Genomic DNA, 17,522 nt, shown 5'->3' on the forward strand with positions numbered 1-17,522 from the left:
AGCTTGGGTTCCCCAGGGGCATGAAGACGAAAGCTTGTATAGCCACCAGGACCGCCAATATGCCACGCTATATGAATTGCCCCGCGAGAGGAAAGTTGTTGGGCGGATGGACTCGATTTGTTACGTTCAGGTTCTCGAAGGGGGGCGGGCATTAACTGCGCAGAAAGAAGATCTGGTGGAACAACCGCAATGCCCGCCAGGATCTGCCTATGCGTCAGGTAGAAAACCATCGAGAAGGAAACAATCGAGACTGTGCCGGTGGACCCAGGGCAGCATTCGCATCAATTCGCAGTTGTTCCGTGCATCGAAATATTATTCCCCCACTCCATGGAACTGTCCGTCCTGCAACTGGGTTCCACTGTCGGGTCTCGCGTGTCGGAGAAATGGCGCCGGGGTATGGAATTCAGGACTATGCACGACTCTATGTCATACCGGACATGGATCAAGAACTCACTTTGCCAGTGCTCCCAAGACGAGGGGGGAAGAGGGGAGACGACCGGAGGGCGTCCGGACTAGCCCTTACAACGGGAGAGGTTGAGAAGGGGTGAAAACGAGAATTCCCAGCTAGCTTCCGGTAGTAGATAGCCAGGTAGCAACGCAATGTCAAATGGAAGATGGAGAGTGAAGGGGAAAGAAGGGGGAAGGGCGGCAACGGCAAAAAATGGCTCGCGCGTCGAAGAGGCGTCGAGAGCGGGGAAGGACGGTTGGATCTTTTGGAGTCCCGTTCCGGCGCTTTTCTCCTTCTCTTCCCTCTGCTGCAACCCCCGCCAATCTTGCCTGCTCCCCAGACTATGTAGTCATCGGGCTCTCTTCTGAGCCTTGTGACGCCTTGCTTCAGTTCCAACTGCGATTCGCCTTTGTCTTGCTCTCCTTCTTCCAGAAGGAGCTCTCAATCGCGCGCGAGAGCTCCCTCGCAACCGGTTCTGCTCGAGGCGGTGCTTGACACTGCTCGACACCACGCCTCACCACTCGTCACAGTCTGCAGAAATCGTCCTATTTCAGGCAATACTCTCTAAAGGAATTGCCCACCGCGGTTTTCCATTCCTCTGAGGCGCTTCGCCACCATGACGCCTCGTCGCTCCTCTCGAGCTCGCACCACCCAGCCCTCCCCTGCCCTCCCACACACCAACTCCTCCGGCTCCTCCGTGTCCCTCACTCGTGAGAGGAGCACTCGCTCAAACCATAAAAATGCTTCTCCTACTGGCTCCTCCGGTCATCGCTCCCAGTCCATCGACGATGCTGAAAACGGCTCGAGAGCCGACCTCCCACACACGCGCCAGCGCCAGCGCACCCGCGACGACAACGAACCTCCCCGAGAGGACGATGACGAAGACCCCGAAGATGATGAAGAGGAGGAAATAACTCGATGCTTGTGTGGGCAGCAGGAGTACCCCGGCTTGCCTCCATCGCGTCGCGAAGCTGTCGGTCGCGGCGCCGTCAAGCCAGAGTCGGGTCATCCACCTACTGATTCGTCTGATCTGGTGTCTGATGACATTGGGAGCATGTTCATTCAATGCGACTCATGCAAGGTGTGGCAACACGGTGGCTGTGTGGGCATCATGGACGAGGAAACGAGCCCCGACGAATATTTCTGCGAAGAGTGTCGAAAGGATTTGCACAGAATTCGGGGTGAATCCAATGGGTAAGTCTGAGCAACCCTTTTTTCGCAAGCCATTTTTGTCATCCTGCTTCTCAATCTTTTTGTTGGTTGCGTTTCGAATTTGCTCGAGGCGACCTCGCTCGTTCGTGCTATCCGTGGCAGCTGGAGAGGTGATCCTCGCTTCTTGTCGGCGAGAATGCAACCATTCCCTGGGCTCTAGCAGCCATAGCTAGGCCTTCTGTTTCTACCCTCCCATCCATTAACGTTATGGCGGTGTTTTCTGCTCTCTTGATAATGGCCATGCTGACAACCCCGCAGACAGCGCTCCTCCACCTACCTTCCCATTGCGCCTGCGTCGTCGCCTGCACCATCCTCCCGAGCCTCCTCCCGAGATACTTCCCGCCGCTCAGGAGATCCCAAATCGCGGAACAGCGAAGGCGCTTCCAATCCGAAGCGGCGGTCGACAATGAACAGCCGCGACGCTGCTTACCACGAAGAAGAGCTCATCCGAAGAGCAATTGAAGAAAGCAAAGAAGATACTAAAAGCATCCCCGACGATACAGCCACCCGGAGGGGTAAGCGAAGTCGAAGCGAAAGCGAAACGTGCGTACTCCTGGGCTCGATTCAGTTTTCGGGGCGAGATTGTAACTGACATGGCATCTCCAGAAACAGACAGGGCTCCAAACGCCCGCGAACCACGTCCCCGTCTCCCGTCGCTGCATCGAAGCACAGTAACTCCGTATCTCAGCCTCCATCTGAGGACGAGTCCAAATCGAAGGCAACGAACGGGACCAGGAGGCAGAGAGCTGCTTCTCGAGGGCAGCGCGACAAGGAGCCGGTCGAGGACACTAATGAGGGAGAGATTGAGGCTCCCGAGACTGGAAATCGACGAAAAGACAGAGCGAGCCGGCGCAAAGGAGATGGTGAGTTTTTCCTACCGCGCCGCAGGTGAAATTGTTCAGTTGCTGATACTGCGTCTTAGAATCCGAGCATGAAATTGGATCTCCCACAAAACCAGCGCCGGTTGAGCCGGAGCCATCCCAAGCAAGTCCCAACACACCAACTCCCCAAGAACCGACTCCAGTGCGACCTTCGACGCGCAAATCCGGGCGGCCGCCTGCTCGACGAGGCCGTGTGGGGCGAAATCAATACACCAAGGATCGGGAAATGAACGGCATTGGCACCGAGTCGCCGCGCCGTGGGCAATCCCACGACGTCGGTGCCGACTCACCGAGAGTGGGATACAGCAGTGCTAATGGCACACATATTAATGGTGGAGATACTGGGCGGCCGAGTAAGCCTCGACATATGCATCCGCAGCGCACAACGATGAACGAGATGAAGCGTCGCGTGGCGGCCATCTTGGAATTCATCTCGCGGATGCAGGTAGAAATGGCCGTTGCTAGCGAGAATTCCTCCACGCCTACGGGCAACGGCGACCGCACCCATGGCCTGCTCTTGAAGGGCGTGGTCGACCAGATCGACAACGCCATGACGTCCACCGTGAGCGACGGCGGCGAGTCTGCACCGGCCACTACCGATGGCGACGGCGATGCCCCGACAACCCACGAAAAGGACTTTAAAGACCTCAGCAGCGTGGAGATGATGGACGTGCTCACCCGTCACCTGCTCAAGTGGCAGCAACAATTCGGCAAGTACGGGGAGCGGTAGCTGCTGCCGTGTCACCAACACGTGGATCTGCTCCTCTGTCTGTTGCTCTCTCTCCTGTCCACCTGCTACTTCTCATACGATACCCCTGTTTCATCTTCTGCTCTTGTCGCCCGTTGTACATTAGAACTGCGTCTGCAGGCGTCTGCTTTCTTTTACCTTCACATCGGTCCGGCGTCACGAATCATCGAATCATCATACTGGAGAACGAGGATGGTAATGGTTAATCACGTTGCGCCTGTCTCCCGGGATCTTTTTTAACTGTTCGCTGGCTTTTCAAGGTTATTTGAGTTTCATGCTTTCCTTATAAATTCATTGTAAAGCTCGGCTTGCTCCTCTTCGGTCCTTTTCCGGTATTGCTTATCTTCTTCCCTCCTGGTCGGTGCGTGGGCTGGTGTTTGGGAATGTCACGGTCTATATATGGATTCTTTTGTAAGAACTTCCTCCTAGTGGAGACAATATCACTGCTCTTTTGTGAATCATGATTGCTATAGGTATGGATAGCTCCCGAGGGCACAGTTTTATCAATGTGGGTGAGATTGGCAAGTGTTGATAAGCGTCCGCATAGCGTAGCGTGTACGAAATCTGGAATCAAGACCAATTGATTACAAAACAACCAGAAATATGTGGACGATTTAGAAGGTACTTGATTTTAGGCCCCAACGCAGTGTCTTTAGCAAAACGGTCCCTTCACGGGGACAACCCAACCTCTAGTAAATGCCGTCCCTCAAATGAGACTAACTACACAGGAAATGAACATAGGCCTCCTAGGCAAGATATAATAAACGCTGATTCTCCTTGATTTCCCTCCCTATGCTCTTTCCCGTGGTTCGGGGGCCATGTAAGCGCCAAACTACTCCCTGAAATGATTGGTTCAACACCAACTTGATCCTCTTAAAGTGAAGGATAATTTTCTTAGCATAATGATCTTAAAATGTGTAGGGTCTAGGAGTCTACTAATGTACTATTCAAAAGAATTTTCGTTTCCAGAACTTGATGGAAATAATCAGCTGGGACCAACTGTTCCTGGGCCATTCATAAATATATCTTTCCTTAGAACCTACCAGTTCTGATTAAAAAGTGACTCATAGTAATGATAATTCACTGCGATATCACCATCAGCATATACAAAAAGAAGTACTGCCAAATGCAAAATTATATTAAAAAAAGAGGAGGTCGTAAACAACGTGATGATCTGTTGGTTACGATTTCCATTCTAGCATGATACTTGATTCTTCATCCTCTAAAAGCTGGTTGCTTGAGAACCAAAAGTAAAACTCTACAACGCAGATATATTAGACTAATGGTCAAATCTTGATCAGCGCTATTTATATGACATAGCTGAAATATAGTGGTATGGAAGAGACTGCTCATTGATACTGGCTTAATATATATATATGGTATATATACATACCACGTATGCATTCCGCTCTCAGTACTAGTTATATCCACCATTTAACGATATATGGTCGTGAGGCCTATCATTGGAGACATACAACACGACCCGTGTAAAGAATTTACTGCATAGCACATACAGGTGTGGTGGCTGGCACACGATGGTAACAGATACCACCCAATCCGGTTCTGCATTTACACGCTCATGAACGTGATAATACATAGCATGGCCTGATTCATTTGCATTATGATTGCTTAGTTACAGGAAAACCAGCATTGCTGGCATACAAGGAATACACAGTATAATCCCATCACATTTTGACCAAAGGAACAGGCACAAAATATTTGCAACCGTCATGGAAGGAGATCGTCAGAACAAAGGAAAGTTAAAGTAAAATCACACAAAGAAAAGTTTCATCACGGACACCTTAGTCCAAGTCATAACCTTCGCAAGGGAGAAACCAAGAAGGTCATACTTCAACTAAACCCAATTGACTCCCAGACCCCAGATCCTACAAAGCTCTTGAAAGACACCTTTCAAAAGAAAAACAGGAGAAACGGGGTGACACATTTACAGACGGGAGCCGTGGATGACCTTGAAGTCAACGACGAGCTCGCGGCCACCGTCGTTGATGACGAGGGCGCGGACAGAGCCACGGCCGTCGGCAAAGGCATCACGGATGCGCTTGAAGAGGCTGCCCTGCGGGATAACGGGCAGGCTCTGCTTGACATCACCAGTCTCAGTCATGGCAACCAGACTGGCATCGTCACGGAGATCCAGGATGCGGTAGGTCTTGAAGACCGGGCCAAGCATGGTCTGGACGACGACCGAGGGGGAGGGGTTGGAGACGAAGCTAGACTCCTCCTGCAGCTGGCGGGTGAACAGGTCCACACCGAGGTAGCGGTGCTGGCCAGTCTGAGGGGAGACGGAGATGCGGATCACCTGGCAAGGACGGCCCTGAAGGATCAGGATGTCGCCAATGCGGATGAAGTGGCAGGGGATAGGCACGGTCTCGCCGGCGGAGCCGCGGTTGCGGGGCTCAATAACGCGGACCTCTTCACGGACACCGTCAGCAAAGCGGGCAGGTCCACGCTGGTCGACAACGACCTCGTCATGGTGGTCATGGTGGTGGAAGGGGTGCATGATGCGGTCGGCAGCGCGCTCCACACCGCGGCGGAAGGAGTGGTACTGACCCTCGTCGTCGTAGTAACCCATCTTGCGAACGGGGCGAGTCGTGTCACGAACAGTAGTCTGAGCGACCTTGACTTCACTTGGGGCGGCGTAGCGAGAGGGCTTCTCAACCTCGATCTCGCGACGAGTATAGTCTTCGCCTCGGTAAGCGCCGACGGGCTGGGGCTGGTAGGCGCGTTCGTACGAGTACTCGGCGGTGGGGACCGGCGGCTGGGGCTCGTATGAGCTTCCGGGCGAGTAGCGACGGTCGTAAGAGACGTCGACTTCGTAAGCGGGAGAGGTCCGGCGACGGTACTCTCTCTCGGTTAGGTCGAGTTGGTTCTCGACGACCTTGTCGTAGACTTGCGGGCGTTGATCCTCGAAGCGAGCCGAGGAGTCACGGAAGTTGTTGGCGTAGCTATAAGAAGAAGAAAAAAGATCAGCCGGGGTGCTCCACGAGTCCAAGTGTAAACATATAAACAAAAACACGAGCGGCTGGTCACCGCTCATTGGGGGGAGGAGCCCAAGAGTGGAGATGTATGTGACACGTAATTTAGTCCGGGGCTAAATCCGTAACCACTCTAGACCGGGATGGGACATCCGACAACAAATAGTGTCTCCACCGGTGATGCAAGTGGATGAGTGGATGCCGGTCGCTCGCGGAGTGGATTTCGCGCGGGCTTGGATTTCGGGGCAATTGGCAATTGGGGGAGAAACATCGCCCCCCAATTGCAAAAGCAAAGAGGAACAGAGCAAAACACAAGGCAAGACATACCGTTCACGAGTGAGATCGACCTCGGCGGCGTAGTTACGCTGGTCGTAAGCTGGCTGATCGTAGGATCGCTGAGCGTAGGCTTGCTGGTTCTGGCTGTAGAAACGGGCCGAGGGATCTTCTTCCTTGACGCGGAAATCGACTTCTTCCTTTCCGTAGACACGAGGGTCGGGGAGAGGGGCAGAGACTCGAGTATCTTCCCGTTCGACGCGCGAAGTGCGATCGAGTTGAACTTCTCCCTCTACTCTCGTCTGAGTAGTTTCAGAGACAGCGTCACTCCGGTACGACGACGGGAAGACACTGAAGGGGATTGGGACGCGGGCGTCAAAGTCCAGATTGACTGACTATCCGGCGTCTTTTCTCGAATGCCTTTCGAACTGTTGCGAAACAACTCGAAAGGCGAGACAAGAAAAGACTTGACTGGGGGATAAGTCTTTCTCGGAGGGGAGGAATGGGAATGAAGAAAGCGGATCGAACGATCGAAGCTTTCCTGTTGTGGGGGTTTGGAATGGAAGATGGGAAGAATGGAAGAAGATAAAAAGCTAAGGTATGGGCTTCAGAGAGATGAGGGAGATGGAGGGGGGGAAGGGAGAAGGTGAGTGAGCGCGGGTTTATTTATGACTTGAACGCGGGTGTTTGTTTACTACGCTTGGCCCGATCGGGGTGGGCGTCGTTGATCCGAGGTTCACCTGGATGATGATTCTTGACTACTGAGTACTGAGGCCTACGCGGTTGGCTTTGGGCTTGCCTTACTTCGGGTCGCCCGCGGGAAGACCCAGATCGGAGATGCTGGGAATGCAATCGTCTGGGGGGCTGGAATGTGTCACTTTACACATGGTTCTCATTATTTAGAGAGAGGATCAAAAAGTAAAATACGGTGGCCAGCACACCGTCTCCAGCCTCCACCGCCATCTCCATTCCGAGGTACTTTGTGTTCCCAAGGACACTTGGTACATCGTGTGTACATACAGACCCGTACGGTAATTGCATCTTCACATGGGGAGGCTGGACGTCTCCATGGCAACGCGAGCGCCTTCGGGCGATCACGTTCCTCAACCACGGGACACGCTCTTTCCCGATCGTGTTGTTGTTGTTTCTCTGCGTCGGGCCTTCCCTTTATACCCGCGGCCCCCCCTGGCAACCCCAGTATTGACCCTCCTGAGCGCTGATTCCCCGGGCGAATCTTTCCGATCGCACCATCCCTGCCCAGATACGCCTATCACCGACGGCAGACTGCAATTTCGCCTGCTGCTGCCTCATCGGTGGAGCCAGACACGTCCACAGCTCCACCCGATCATCGATACATCTCCCCCTGGTCGACTCGCCGAGTCACTGGGGAGGTTGGGCTTCCACTTGCATCCTGCAGGTGTCTAGACCAACTGTCCTGCGGGAAATACCCGCGTATCGTTACGGAGGCTGGGCGCGATCCAGCAGTGGAGATTGCAGGCGAGCTGAAGTGGCTGGGGGTGAGCTCCACCGCGCTAGGGAGTGCTGGGCTCCGATGCATTTCGCCATCGATACGATGGCGGATGATGGGGGACGGAGGAGCTATACACAAGGCCCTTGCACCCATAAAGTCCTGGATGACCTATGCCAGATCTTGGCTGTCCAGTGCGTTTGAGTGTTGACCACCGCCGCGTTACTTCCTGCTCGTGAGGCAGGATGGAGCAATCTGTACCGCGTCAGCGGTCCCAATGCATCGCTCGACCTCGGAGCGCCATTTTACCGTCGACTCGGTCTGAAGGTGTGCCCATCTATTTTCGATTGGTTCATGTCGACCGTCATCATGAAACGAATCCATTTTCCATGGATGCAATTGGATGCGACAGAGATCTTCGATACTGTGAGGCTAGTTTAGGAGTCGAGATGTTGCAGCTTAGAATTTCTCACCAGCAGCTTTCCTGTTAATCATTTGAGTGCTAAAACATTGGTTAAAATGCGTCTCAAGTAGTCATCCTAGATATACGGCCAAGCTTGCTTTTTGTTGGACTCATGGTCACGCCTTTGGACCGCGCCAGCATCGCGAGGATCGATCTTGTGTTATATGTATTGTAGCATAGGTCGAGGTCTGTGCTAAGACCGAAATGACCATGCCCCAAAGCTCGACGCATCTTTACTCTGGCTCTCGCTGTTGATGCCGCTGTTGTGCCATTGGCTAACAGCAGGTAAGAAGGCGCCAGATGTTGTGCCACGGTGAGAGTTCCAGTGCCCCCAAGCCTCCATGGCTCATTAGAGTTGCAAAGAGAGTCTAGACCGGGCTGTGTTGAAAAGGAAGATATTCGAGGCTGCGTTTGGTGTCTCAAGCTATGGAACATGGTCATACCTGTGGATGGCTTGGACCATGACGAAGGCAGTTGCTTGTCAGACAGCGAGCTAACACTACGGGATCCGGAATCAATCGGCCAAGCAAATCAGTACGTAGTATGATCAGTGAGTCTTGACTCGGTGCGCTCCACTGAGAGCGTCTTCATACAAGTACCGGCATGTCAAATAGGGTGGACGGGAAAGGCCCAGGGTACCTGTAAGCACCCGATGAGCCCGAGACATAAGTTCACGGCCCCATGGCGAACTGGGATCTGAAGATCCTCGATCCAATTGAGAAAGGGCGTCTATGAAACATGTCTAGAGGTAGCGACAGGGAGAGAAAAGAAACAGAAGAAGGCGCGTGCGAACACCGCGGCCCACTCCGGTCCGACCACATGATAATCCAGACATCAGCGAGCGTCCAAGAAGCGTCCAAGGTGGAAAGGATGAAAGGATGAGCGAGCAAATCCAAAGTAGAGCGAAACGAGGGTATCAAAAGTGTATAAAGTAGTATGAGCGATTCCACGGCCGATCCAAAAGAGACGGAGCGACACCGTGGGACACGCCAACGCGGGCGATCATTCAGTTTGAGGCGATTCAGAGCCAAGGCACTCGTCCGTGAAGAAAAATAGTGTCAATGAAACGCTGGAGTGGCCGCGGAGAACGACAGAAAGAGTTGTGCAGTGTACATCGATCATTAAAGATTAGATCCACTCGGAAATGTCATTTCGGGTTGGGAGGACGACCCGATGGCTGCGATCACAGCTCTGGGTACGGAGTATATTCCCTCCCAAAGAAATTCACAGAAGCAGAAGAGAAGAAAACAAGGAAAGAAGAGAAGAAGGGGGCGGTCATTAAACGTGTAAGGTGACAAATTTCGATCTTTGTGCATCGTGAGAATTGGATTGCGTCTGAGAAACCCAGGAGAATCAGGCTCGTAGACCAAAGGCCTTGCGAAGCATAGGGAAGCGTCTCCTGCGTCCCGAGCCAGATATCACCACGTTGCGTGCAGTTTGCCCCGGTTCCTCGGGGGTCGTGATGTCCCAACCGTCATCATTCAAATCTGGCCCAGCACGAGCTCTCTGGGCAGACTGGGTTTCCCTGCCAGCCGACTCTGCGGGGGCCTCGCCATCTTCATGGACAACAATGCCTCCGTTGCGCCCCAAGGTGTCGATTGGAGCTACTGATTTTTCAGTCCGCAGTGGTGATGACGGGAGGCTGTGGCTCTGCTTCACAACAGGTTCCGGCGTTTCTGTGCGAGGGTCGACGCGGAGCGGCCAGGACTCCCCACCTTCCACAGTAAAACGCTTGGTGTTTTTCTTCTGCAGTTTTGGAGACGAAGGCGGCTCTGAGCGAGTGGCAGTCACAGTAGTCACAGTTGTGCCCTGAGCAGAATTGCCAAAGCCCGGCTCTCGCAATTGATCGCGTTCCAGTCGCGAGCGCTCCAGTGGCGTGTCTCTCCGAGAGGGACTCTCAACATCCGCTTTGCGAATACGATGATCCGAGTCCTTGGACTTTTTGAGACCGAGACGCGCGAGGATACTAGGTTTACGTCCGCGTGGTGGTTGCATTAGCCACTCCTCCAGCTCCCGCTGGCTCATACCGCGTTGTCGAGCCACGGCCGCCATGCCAGACATATTCGGTGGGGCATTTGTATCGCGGGAGCCTGGCGGGGCGGGATCTAGCTGCAATGCTGCCACTGCTTGACGCTGCTGTTGGCGATCTTCCTCGGAACTATCTTCAAGCTCGGTTGAATCCCCGTCATGAGCACCCTGGCGGCGTGGAATACCGCGAACGGGCCTCATCGCATTGCTACCAGGCTCATCTTCGTCGCTGGAGTCCGCGAATCGGCTACGGAAGGCCTGAGGTCGCGTCCCATCCTCTTCGGAATCACTAAATCGGGATGATTGCCCAGATTTGGGCGGTGGCTTCACAAAACGTGACCGAGGGGCTTTTTTGTTCGTGGAGAAGAATGAGTATCTTTCGCCTCCAGTGCCCGGGCCTCGGAGTGTCTTGCGCATGGCTCCCGTCGAGGAACCTGATGACATCGGTCGATACTCGTTAGGAGACTCGGACCGAGATGAAGGAGACTGTGCCGGCGCAAAGGTAGGACTCGATCTCATTGTGCGGCGCATCGAATGGGGAACGTCCCCACGATTAGAAACACCGGCACGTTTGAAGCTGCTGGAAGAATCACTGCCGCTTGACATGGTTCGACGAAGGGAACTAGGGAATGCTGGCGCTCCTCCCTGACTTCCCATCCGCTGGAAAGCCGGTCCGAGGGATAGTGGACGTGGTTTATTCTTGCCGGCCTCAGATGCTGTGCTAGAGCGTGTGTCTTGCAGAGGAGCACTCACAAGACGAGCGTCGACCGACATGGGCCTTATTTGCTTGCTTGGTTCCAATCGAGTAGTTCCGTTAGGCTTGAGTGGGCCTCGAGCCTTTGACTTTATCGGCAACGGTGGGCATGGGCCGCCAAATCCGATAGGATCTCTTGCAGGGGCAGAAGGCTCTTCAGCCTGGCGATTGACGGAGTCCTGAGTTGGGGTGGCGGAACGGCCCTCTTCCGGTGCTTCATCTGTGACAGCTTTCGATTGAGCGCCCACAGCTGTAGCTCGGCCAAGCGGTCTCGGGGTGGTATCACGGCTCTCGCTAAATTTTTCAACTGGCGCAGATGACTTAGGGATCGAGCGACTGTCAACAATGGCGTTGATTGACCCGAAGCCATCCCCATCGAATTCTTCTGCTGCGTCGCTGTATACGCTATCCCCAGACTCTCCTTCGGTGTCCACATCATCCAACTTTGGCACGGTGCTTGCCACAGGCTGGGTCTTTGTAGACTTGGCTGCCTTTTTGAGATTGCGGTTTGAGTTTGAGGCAGGGAAACCACCTGGGATCCTGTACTGCTCTAGGCTCGATCTCTGATGATCGAAGCTACGCCGATCGCTCTCGACCGGAGGCGTGGCAGGCTCCACAGCAATAGCAGGTACCTCTGAGTTCACGCCGGCAAACGGCGGTTGGTCAATGATGCCTCCAACCGCAACCCCGTTCGTTTTCAAATCCGAGGATCTCTGCTTGGGGGAAGAGAGATCCCCATTGATGGACAGTTGTTCCACGGTTTGAAGGTCATGAACCTGCCGAGGTTCTTTGCTTTGAAGCTTGGGGAGCATTCCTCCAATTGCGTGGTCGTGAGAAAAGGAAAGCCCTGGGGCCGTCGCCTCACCATAATCATCATCATCATCAGATGAGCTGCTGGATTCGTTGTCGCTAAATTCTGGGATGGCAGGGCCAGGTAAACCACTCTCTCGGTTCCCTCGGACGCTGCCAAATGAAGGAAGAACAGGACGCGGCTTCAAAACCTCGTCGAAGCCATCATCGCCTGTGACATGTTCTGAAGCGGTTGGCTTCTTCTTGCCAACACCAAGCCAGCTCATGCGAGACTTGGATTTAATCGGGGGCGATACCTCTAGGACATAATCCTCTGGAGAGGTGGGAGGGCTTGCAGCGATGCCGACAATCTCTGCCTCATCATCAAAGCTCACCTTCACGGACCGCTTTTTCGCACCAATCCGCGACCCTTCATCAGAGGCTATCGAAGTGCCATCGGAAATTTCACTGGGTGGCTGACCACCGTGGCCAGCGACTCCAACCTTTCTATCGGGGGACAAAGAGTTGCCACGGGGGTGTTTTAAGGCTGACTTGACTGGAGATACCGATCTAGGCGGAGGCTGATGAACCTGGCCGTCGGCGGTGGTAACAGAAAGCCATTTGGAGAATCGGGCCGATCGGCCAGGGCTGCTTGATTGTCGCAAATTTATTTCTTGCTGTTGCCTGGGCTCTCGCGCACTTGACGGGGACGACTCTGGCGTCACTGCTGCTTGGACGTGATCGGCAGTTGGAGATGCGCTCCCCAGTCTATCCTCAGGTTCCTGCACTTGAGAGGTTACAATGCTCGTGTCTTCATTTGGCTCATTCTCCTCTGGCACAGTAGCAGGCCATCTGTCAGGAACGGCCCTTGAAGAAGGATGCTCGTTCTCCGGGCTGCTAACAGTAATTGGGAGAGCATGACCGAAATGATAGTCCTGCGGGCTAGTAGTGGTCGAGTGAGCATCATCACGCTGCTCGGCCCTTGCATGAGCAGAGTCCTCCGGTGAGCCACTTTTCTGCACGCTCACTGCTTGTGCTGCAGCGACAGCAGTGCCAACTGCAGCCTCTGCAGATTTACCCGCATGGCTCCCCTCCACATTTCCAGCTGGAAGGGCCTTAGGTTTGGCATTGACAGGGTTCTCAGAGATAGGCTGTTGAGTTTCGCCCACCTTCTGAGGGAGCTCTTCATGAATGGCGCTGCCTAGACTTATTGGACGATTTTCGACAGCCAAGGTGGGCGAATTCGGCCGTGCGCCCCGTGGATACGAGAAATTGACCGAATTCCTGCTCCCCGGTCTGTCGATTTCAGGCACAGTGTTCAGACTACCGACCCTGCTATGAGAGGGTGAATGAGCTACCGGCGGCCCTTCTCGCTGCCGATCCACACTCGTGCCTCGTGCAGCTGAACGCGGCGGGGGCGCTGGAGGTGACCGCATCGAAGGTCCAAGACTTGCTGTGCGCCCAGGGATTTTGCGTGATGTATACTGCGCCGGTAAGTTAGGTAGCGGGGGAACATCGACAGGGCCAGAGCTAGTGGACGGACGATGCGGGGAGGACTCGCGAAAGGTCCTTGCGGTCATGGAGCTCGAGCTGTTCGATCGTCGTAGAGTACCACTGACGCTTGCTGAGCGACGGGTCGTCAACGGACTAGCCTGCGACTGAATGGAGCCCCTCCGCTGGACCATCCGCTTTGTCTGGACATTTTCCACCAAAGTCGGGGTAGGCGTGCGATTGCGCAAGGCCGCTGCTGCGGCAGCAGATGATAAGCTGCTCGAGGAGGGCTGGGACTTGAGAAAGGCATGACTGGCGGCAGATTGCGCTGACTGGGCCGCGGGTGAGGAGAGTGGCTAGAGGAGCACACATAGAATGTTAGCGCATTGCGAAGGAGACTACATTCCATCTGGTCGATAGATTCGCGGGTTGCGACGATGTAGACCAATTCTGCACCAGGCCCGCTTCGCTCCGGACACATACCTGATGATGGGAAAGGCTTCTCTTGCGGCGGCTGAACATGGTTGCTTAGCTCGGGCTCCTGAGCTCAGGCAGAAAGCAGATGGTTCGGATAGCCGGCCGGACACTGCACAGAGCAGCGCCGGGGTTGGTCCGAAATTGAGGCGGAAGACTCGGATGCGACGGTTGTGGCACCTCAAGGAGGAAAAAAAGCACCAGTTGACACGGGGCGATGTAGCTATTGAATGACGGGGGATTCGGAGTGAAACGAAAGAGCAGAGACCACACGCGGACCGATCGGGGGATAGCGAGGAACGAATGCGAGCCAGCGAGGGCGAAGGGAGAAAGCGCAGAGCAGGTCGTCGATACAAGTCGAGATCGAGATAATGTTACATGCGGAGTTGGGAGGGTTGAGGTCGGGAAGAGGAAACTTGCGTCATGACTTGGAACTGGGTCAGGCACGCTTCTCAACCTTACCAAACAGGCTGATATTTCCCCCGAATCAGCCGCTGGCTCAATAAATGCGCAAGTCGGTCTGCGGCAGCGACCAGGCTAACGATCCAGGTCTTAGAGATTACTGAATTATCCAAGTATCGCCAAGGTTCACGATGACCCTGGATGCCACTCCCTCGCAGCTGCCCCTCCCCCAGGGCGTCTCCAGTCGCTACGTCTCAACTCCCGACCTCACCTTCCACATTCTCGAGGCCGGGGCGTCTTCCGCTCGCGATCGCCCCTTGGTCGTCCTGCTCCATGGATTCCCTGAGATCGCCTATTCCTGGCGAAAGGTTCTTCCCAAGCTATCGGCGGCAGGCTTCTACGCGGTGGCACCGGACCAGCGTGGATTCGGCCGCACCACCGGCTGGGACACGCGCGCCTATGAGGAAGTCGATCTGACGAGCTTTTCACTGACAAACCTGGTGCGGGACATGGTCGTCTTGGTGCACGCGCTGGGTTATCGCTCCGTCCAATGCGTGGCAGGCCACGACTGCGGTGCCATTTCAGCGGCGATGTGTGCACTGGTGCGACCGGACTTCTTCCGTAGCGTGGTGCTCATGAGCCATCCGTTTAACGGGAGTCCCGATTTGCCATTCAACACAGCCAACGAGAACAGCGCGGAAGAACAGTTGGCGGCTGCATCGCATGGCGGCGGCGGCGGTGCTGAGGGTTCGGCAGCTGCGTCTGGCATTCACGATGCTCTGGCTCGGCTCGGCCGCAAACACTACAAGTGGTACTATTCAACCGCGCCAGCGAACCATGACATGTCCTCCCTCGCGCAGGAGGATCTCCATCGATTCCTGCGAGGGTATTTCCATCTCAAGAGCGGGTCCTGGCCAGGCAATCGGCCGCGTCAATTACGCGACTGGTCCGCCGAAGAGCTTGCCCAGATGCCTGGGTACTATATCATGCCCTTCAATGCAACCATGCCTCAAGCCGTGGAGAGGGATATGGTAGATGAGCCATTCAAGGGATTGACATCTCACTCGTGGCTTTCAGATGACGAGCTTGCAGTCTATGTGAGCGAGTATGGCCGCACCGGCTTCCAAGGCGGACTGAATTGGTACCGTGTGCGCACAGCTGCTGGCGGTCGCTACACGCGAGATTTCGATATCTTTGCTGGGAAAAAGCTCCAGCCACCGAGCGCATTCGTCTCTGGAAAGCTTGACTGGGGCATCTACCAGGAGCCAGGTGCGCTGGAGAAGATGACCGGGGGAGCGACGTGCTCAGACTTTCGCATCCTGCGTCTTCTCGATGGTGTCGGCCATTGGGTTCCTCAGGAGAGTCCGGACGAGGTGGCGCAGACTATCATTGAGCTGACGAAGGGACTGGGTAATTAGAGCCCCGACCACCCATGTAGTTCCTTGCGAGGGAGGCCTGGAGCATATTTTTGTAGGTCTCGGATGTAGGAATGAATCTTCGACGACTGATACCAATATTCATATTGACTTTTGCTGGCGCCTATGTAGTAGAGAGCTGACTAGGGCAGATACGTAGGTAGGAGATACCATTCCCTCAAACACCACCATGCAGGATGATGGACATGTCTTTATTTTGCCTAGAGATTCGATTCGCCACTCCGTACAAAGCTTGATGGATGCCAGCGCCGTTAAGAGTTCATGGCCGGGCAAACGGAACTGCAAATCGGTTGCCGACGTCTACCGGAATCCGAATTTGAATCCTCTCTAGGATCAGCGGCAGGCTTGAGAGGCTTGAATTAAGTGGAATCAAGATACGTATGGTAAGCTCATATCTCGGCTCTTTGCTTATCTCTCCCTTTACCACTCACCCTGGTAGCTCACTGTCAGCAACTACCCCGATCGTGGAACCGGTGATCACCCCAGCTCTCCTTGCCACAGCTGTATATATTCAGTTGTCTCACGTTCCAAAGTGACGCCTAGCTTGGCCTATTACCAGTTCAAGCTCGCCAATACTTTGGCTGAAGTGCGCAATGGGGGATCTCGGCGTCGGCGACTGGCAAGATGACCGAGAGACACAGATCGTCGAATTCATCCGCACACACCCGACCACCCTTGGTCTGCTTGAGAGCCCCAATTTCACCGAGATGCAGTCCTCCTTGGACATTACCGAGACCTTGCGGGAGAAAAGCCTCATAACAGGGGCTCTCGCCAGTCCACAGAAGATGGTCATGGCGCCTTTCTTCTTCAAGAACCGGAGAGAAAAGAGTATCGTGATGTTCGCCTACCTGGGCGACAGAGTATGTGGTCATCCGGGCATTGTTCATGGCGGCCTACTGGCGACTTTGCTAGACGAGGGTCTGGCTCGTTGTTGCTTCCCCGAGTTGCCTAACAAGGTCGGGGTGACTGCCAACCTGAATATCGATTATAGAGCCCCTGCGGTGGCGGACACGTATATCGTCCTGAAGGCGAGGACAACTGCGATCCAAGGGCGTAAGGCTTGGGTGGAGGGTTCGATAGAGACTCTTCCGGTGGCCGAGGAGAAGCCGACTGTGCTGGTAGAAGCAACTGCTCTCTTTATAGAGCCAAAGTCCGCTGCAGTAAGTGTTTAGGTTCCCGGTATGATTTTGATATTGACGTCTATTAGGCCATGGAGAGTCCATATAAAGAGACCTAGTCAGGGGATGTATGGATTGGCAAGGGAGTTTCAACCAAGTTCAATATCAGCATTTGTACGGATTAGTTTGCCTCGCAGATGATTCCTGTGTTTATAAGGATTACTTAGCATTAGGCTTTCTGATTTTCAACATGTGGTCTATCTCTCGCAGAACTAGACAGTCCGATCATATTCAAGGACTTGGGTGACCCGAACAAATACATGTACTAGCGTCGGTTAGAGAGAGAGAGAGAACTACTAGCTGTAACAAAAAGAAAGCTACAATGAGAATCCCGCGCCAATATTCATATAGAATATAAAGCCCAGGTAGCTAAGATCATCCAGTAAAAGACATACTTCGAGGTCATCAGTCCTAACTGGAGTGTATATTCAATAATATCCCACATAATAACCCAAACACCGAGAACACCACAAGGTAAGTCCCG

General features: G+C 54.2%; 5 protein-coding genes across 5 annotated transcripts; 3 read left to right on the forward strand and 2 right to left on the reverse strand.

Moving 5' to 3' along the window:
* Positions 1-1,064: 1,064 nt before the first annotated feature.
* On the forward strand, positions 1,065-3,271 carry N7459_008368 (uncharacterized protein; the record flags this gene model as incomplete). Its single annotated transcript, XM_056947536.1, has 4 exons — positions 1,065-1,642; positions 1,919-2,203; positions 2,267-2,523; positions 2,583-3,271. The coding sequence occupies 4 exons, from the start codon at positions 1,065-1,067 to the stop codon at positions 3,269-3,271; spliced, it is 1,809 nt and encodes a 602-aa protein (XP_056797046.1).
* A 1,963-nt stretch (positions 3,272-5,234) lies between these two features.
* On the reverse strand, positions 5,235-7,524 carry hexA (putative Woronin body protein HexA; the record flags this gene model as incomplete). The annotated part of the gene is made up of 3 exons (XM_056947537.1): positions 5,235-6,252; positions 6,610-6,950; positions 7,483-7,524. The coding sequence occupies 3 exons, from the start codon at positions 7,522-7,524 to the stop codon at positions 5,235-5,237; spliced, it is 1,401 nt and encodes a 466-aa protein (XP_056797047.1).
* A 2,315-nt stretch (positions 7,525-9,839) lies between these two features.
* On the reverse strand, positions 9,840-14,070 carry N7459_008370 (uncharacterized protein; the record flags this gene model as incomplete). Its single annotated transcript, XM_056947538.1, has 2 exons — positions 9,840-13,904; positions 14,032-14,070. 2 exons carry the CDS (start codon positions 14,068-14,070, stop codon positions 9,840-9,842), a joined length of 4,104 nt encoding a protein of 1,367 aa, XP_056797048.1.
* Positions 14,071-14,615: 545 nt separating this feature from the next.
* On the forward strand, positions 14,616-15,842 carry N7459_008371 (alpha/beta fold hydrolase; the record flags this gene model as incomplete). The annotated part of the gene is made up of 1 exon (XM_056947539.1): positions 14,616-15,842. One exon carries the CDS (start codon positions 14,616-14,618, stop codon positions 15,840-15,842), a length of 1,227 nt encoding a protein of 408 aa, XP_056797049.1.
* Positions 15,843-16,453: 611 nt separating this feature from the next.
* N7459_008372 (PaaI family thioesterase) lies at positions 16,454-17,097 on the forward strand (the record flags this gene model as incomplete). Its single annotated transcript, XM_056947540.1, has 2 exons — positions 16,454-17,020; positions 17,068-17,097. The coding sequence occupies 2 exons, from the start codon at positions 16,454-16,456 to the stop codon at positions 17,095-17,097; spliced, it is 597 nt and encodes a 198-aa protein (XP_056797050.1).
* Positions 17,098-17,522: the final 425 nt, after the last annotated feature.

The sequence above is a fragment of the Penicillium hispanicum genome (genome assembly GCF_028827665.1).
Source record: "Penicillium hispanicum strain IBT 35686 chromosome Unknown utg000007l_segment0_segment0, whole genome shotgun sequence".
NCBI classification, from domain to species: domain Eukaryota; kingdom Fungi; phylum Ascomycota; class Eurotiomycetes; order Eurotiales; family Aspergillaceae; genus Penicillium; species Penicillium hispanicum.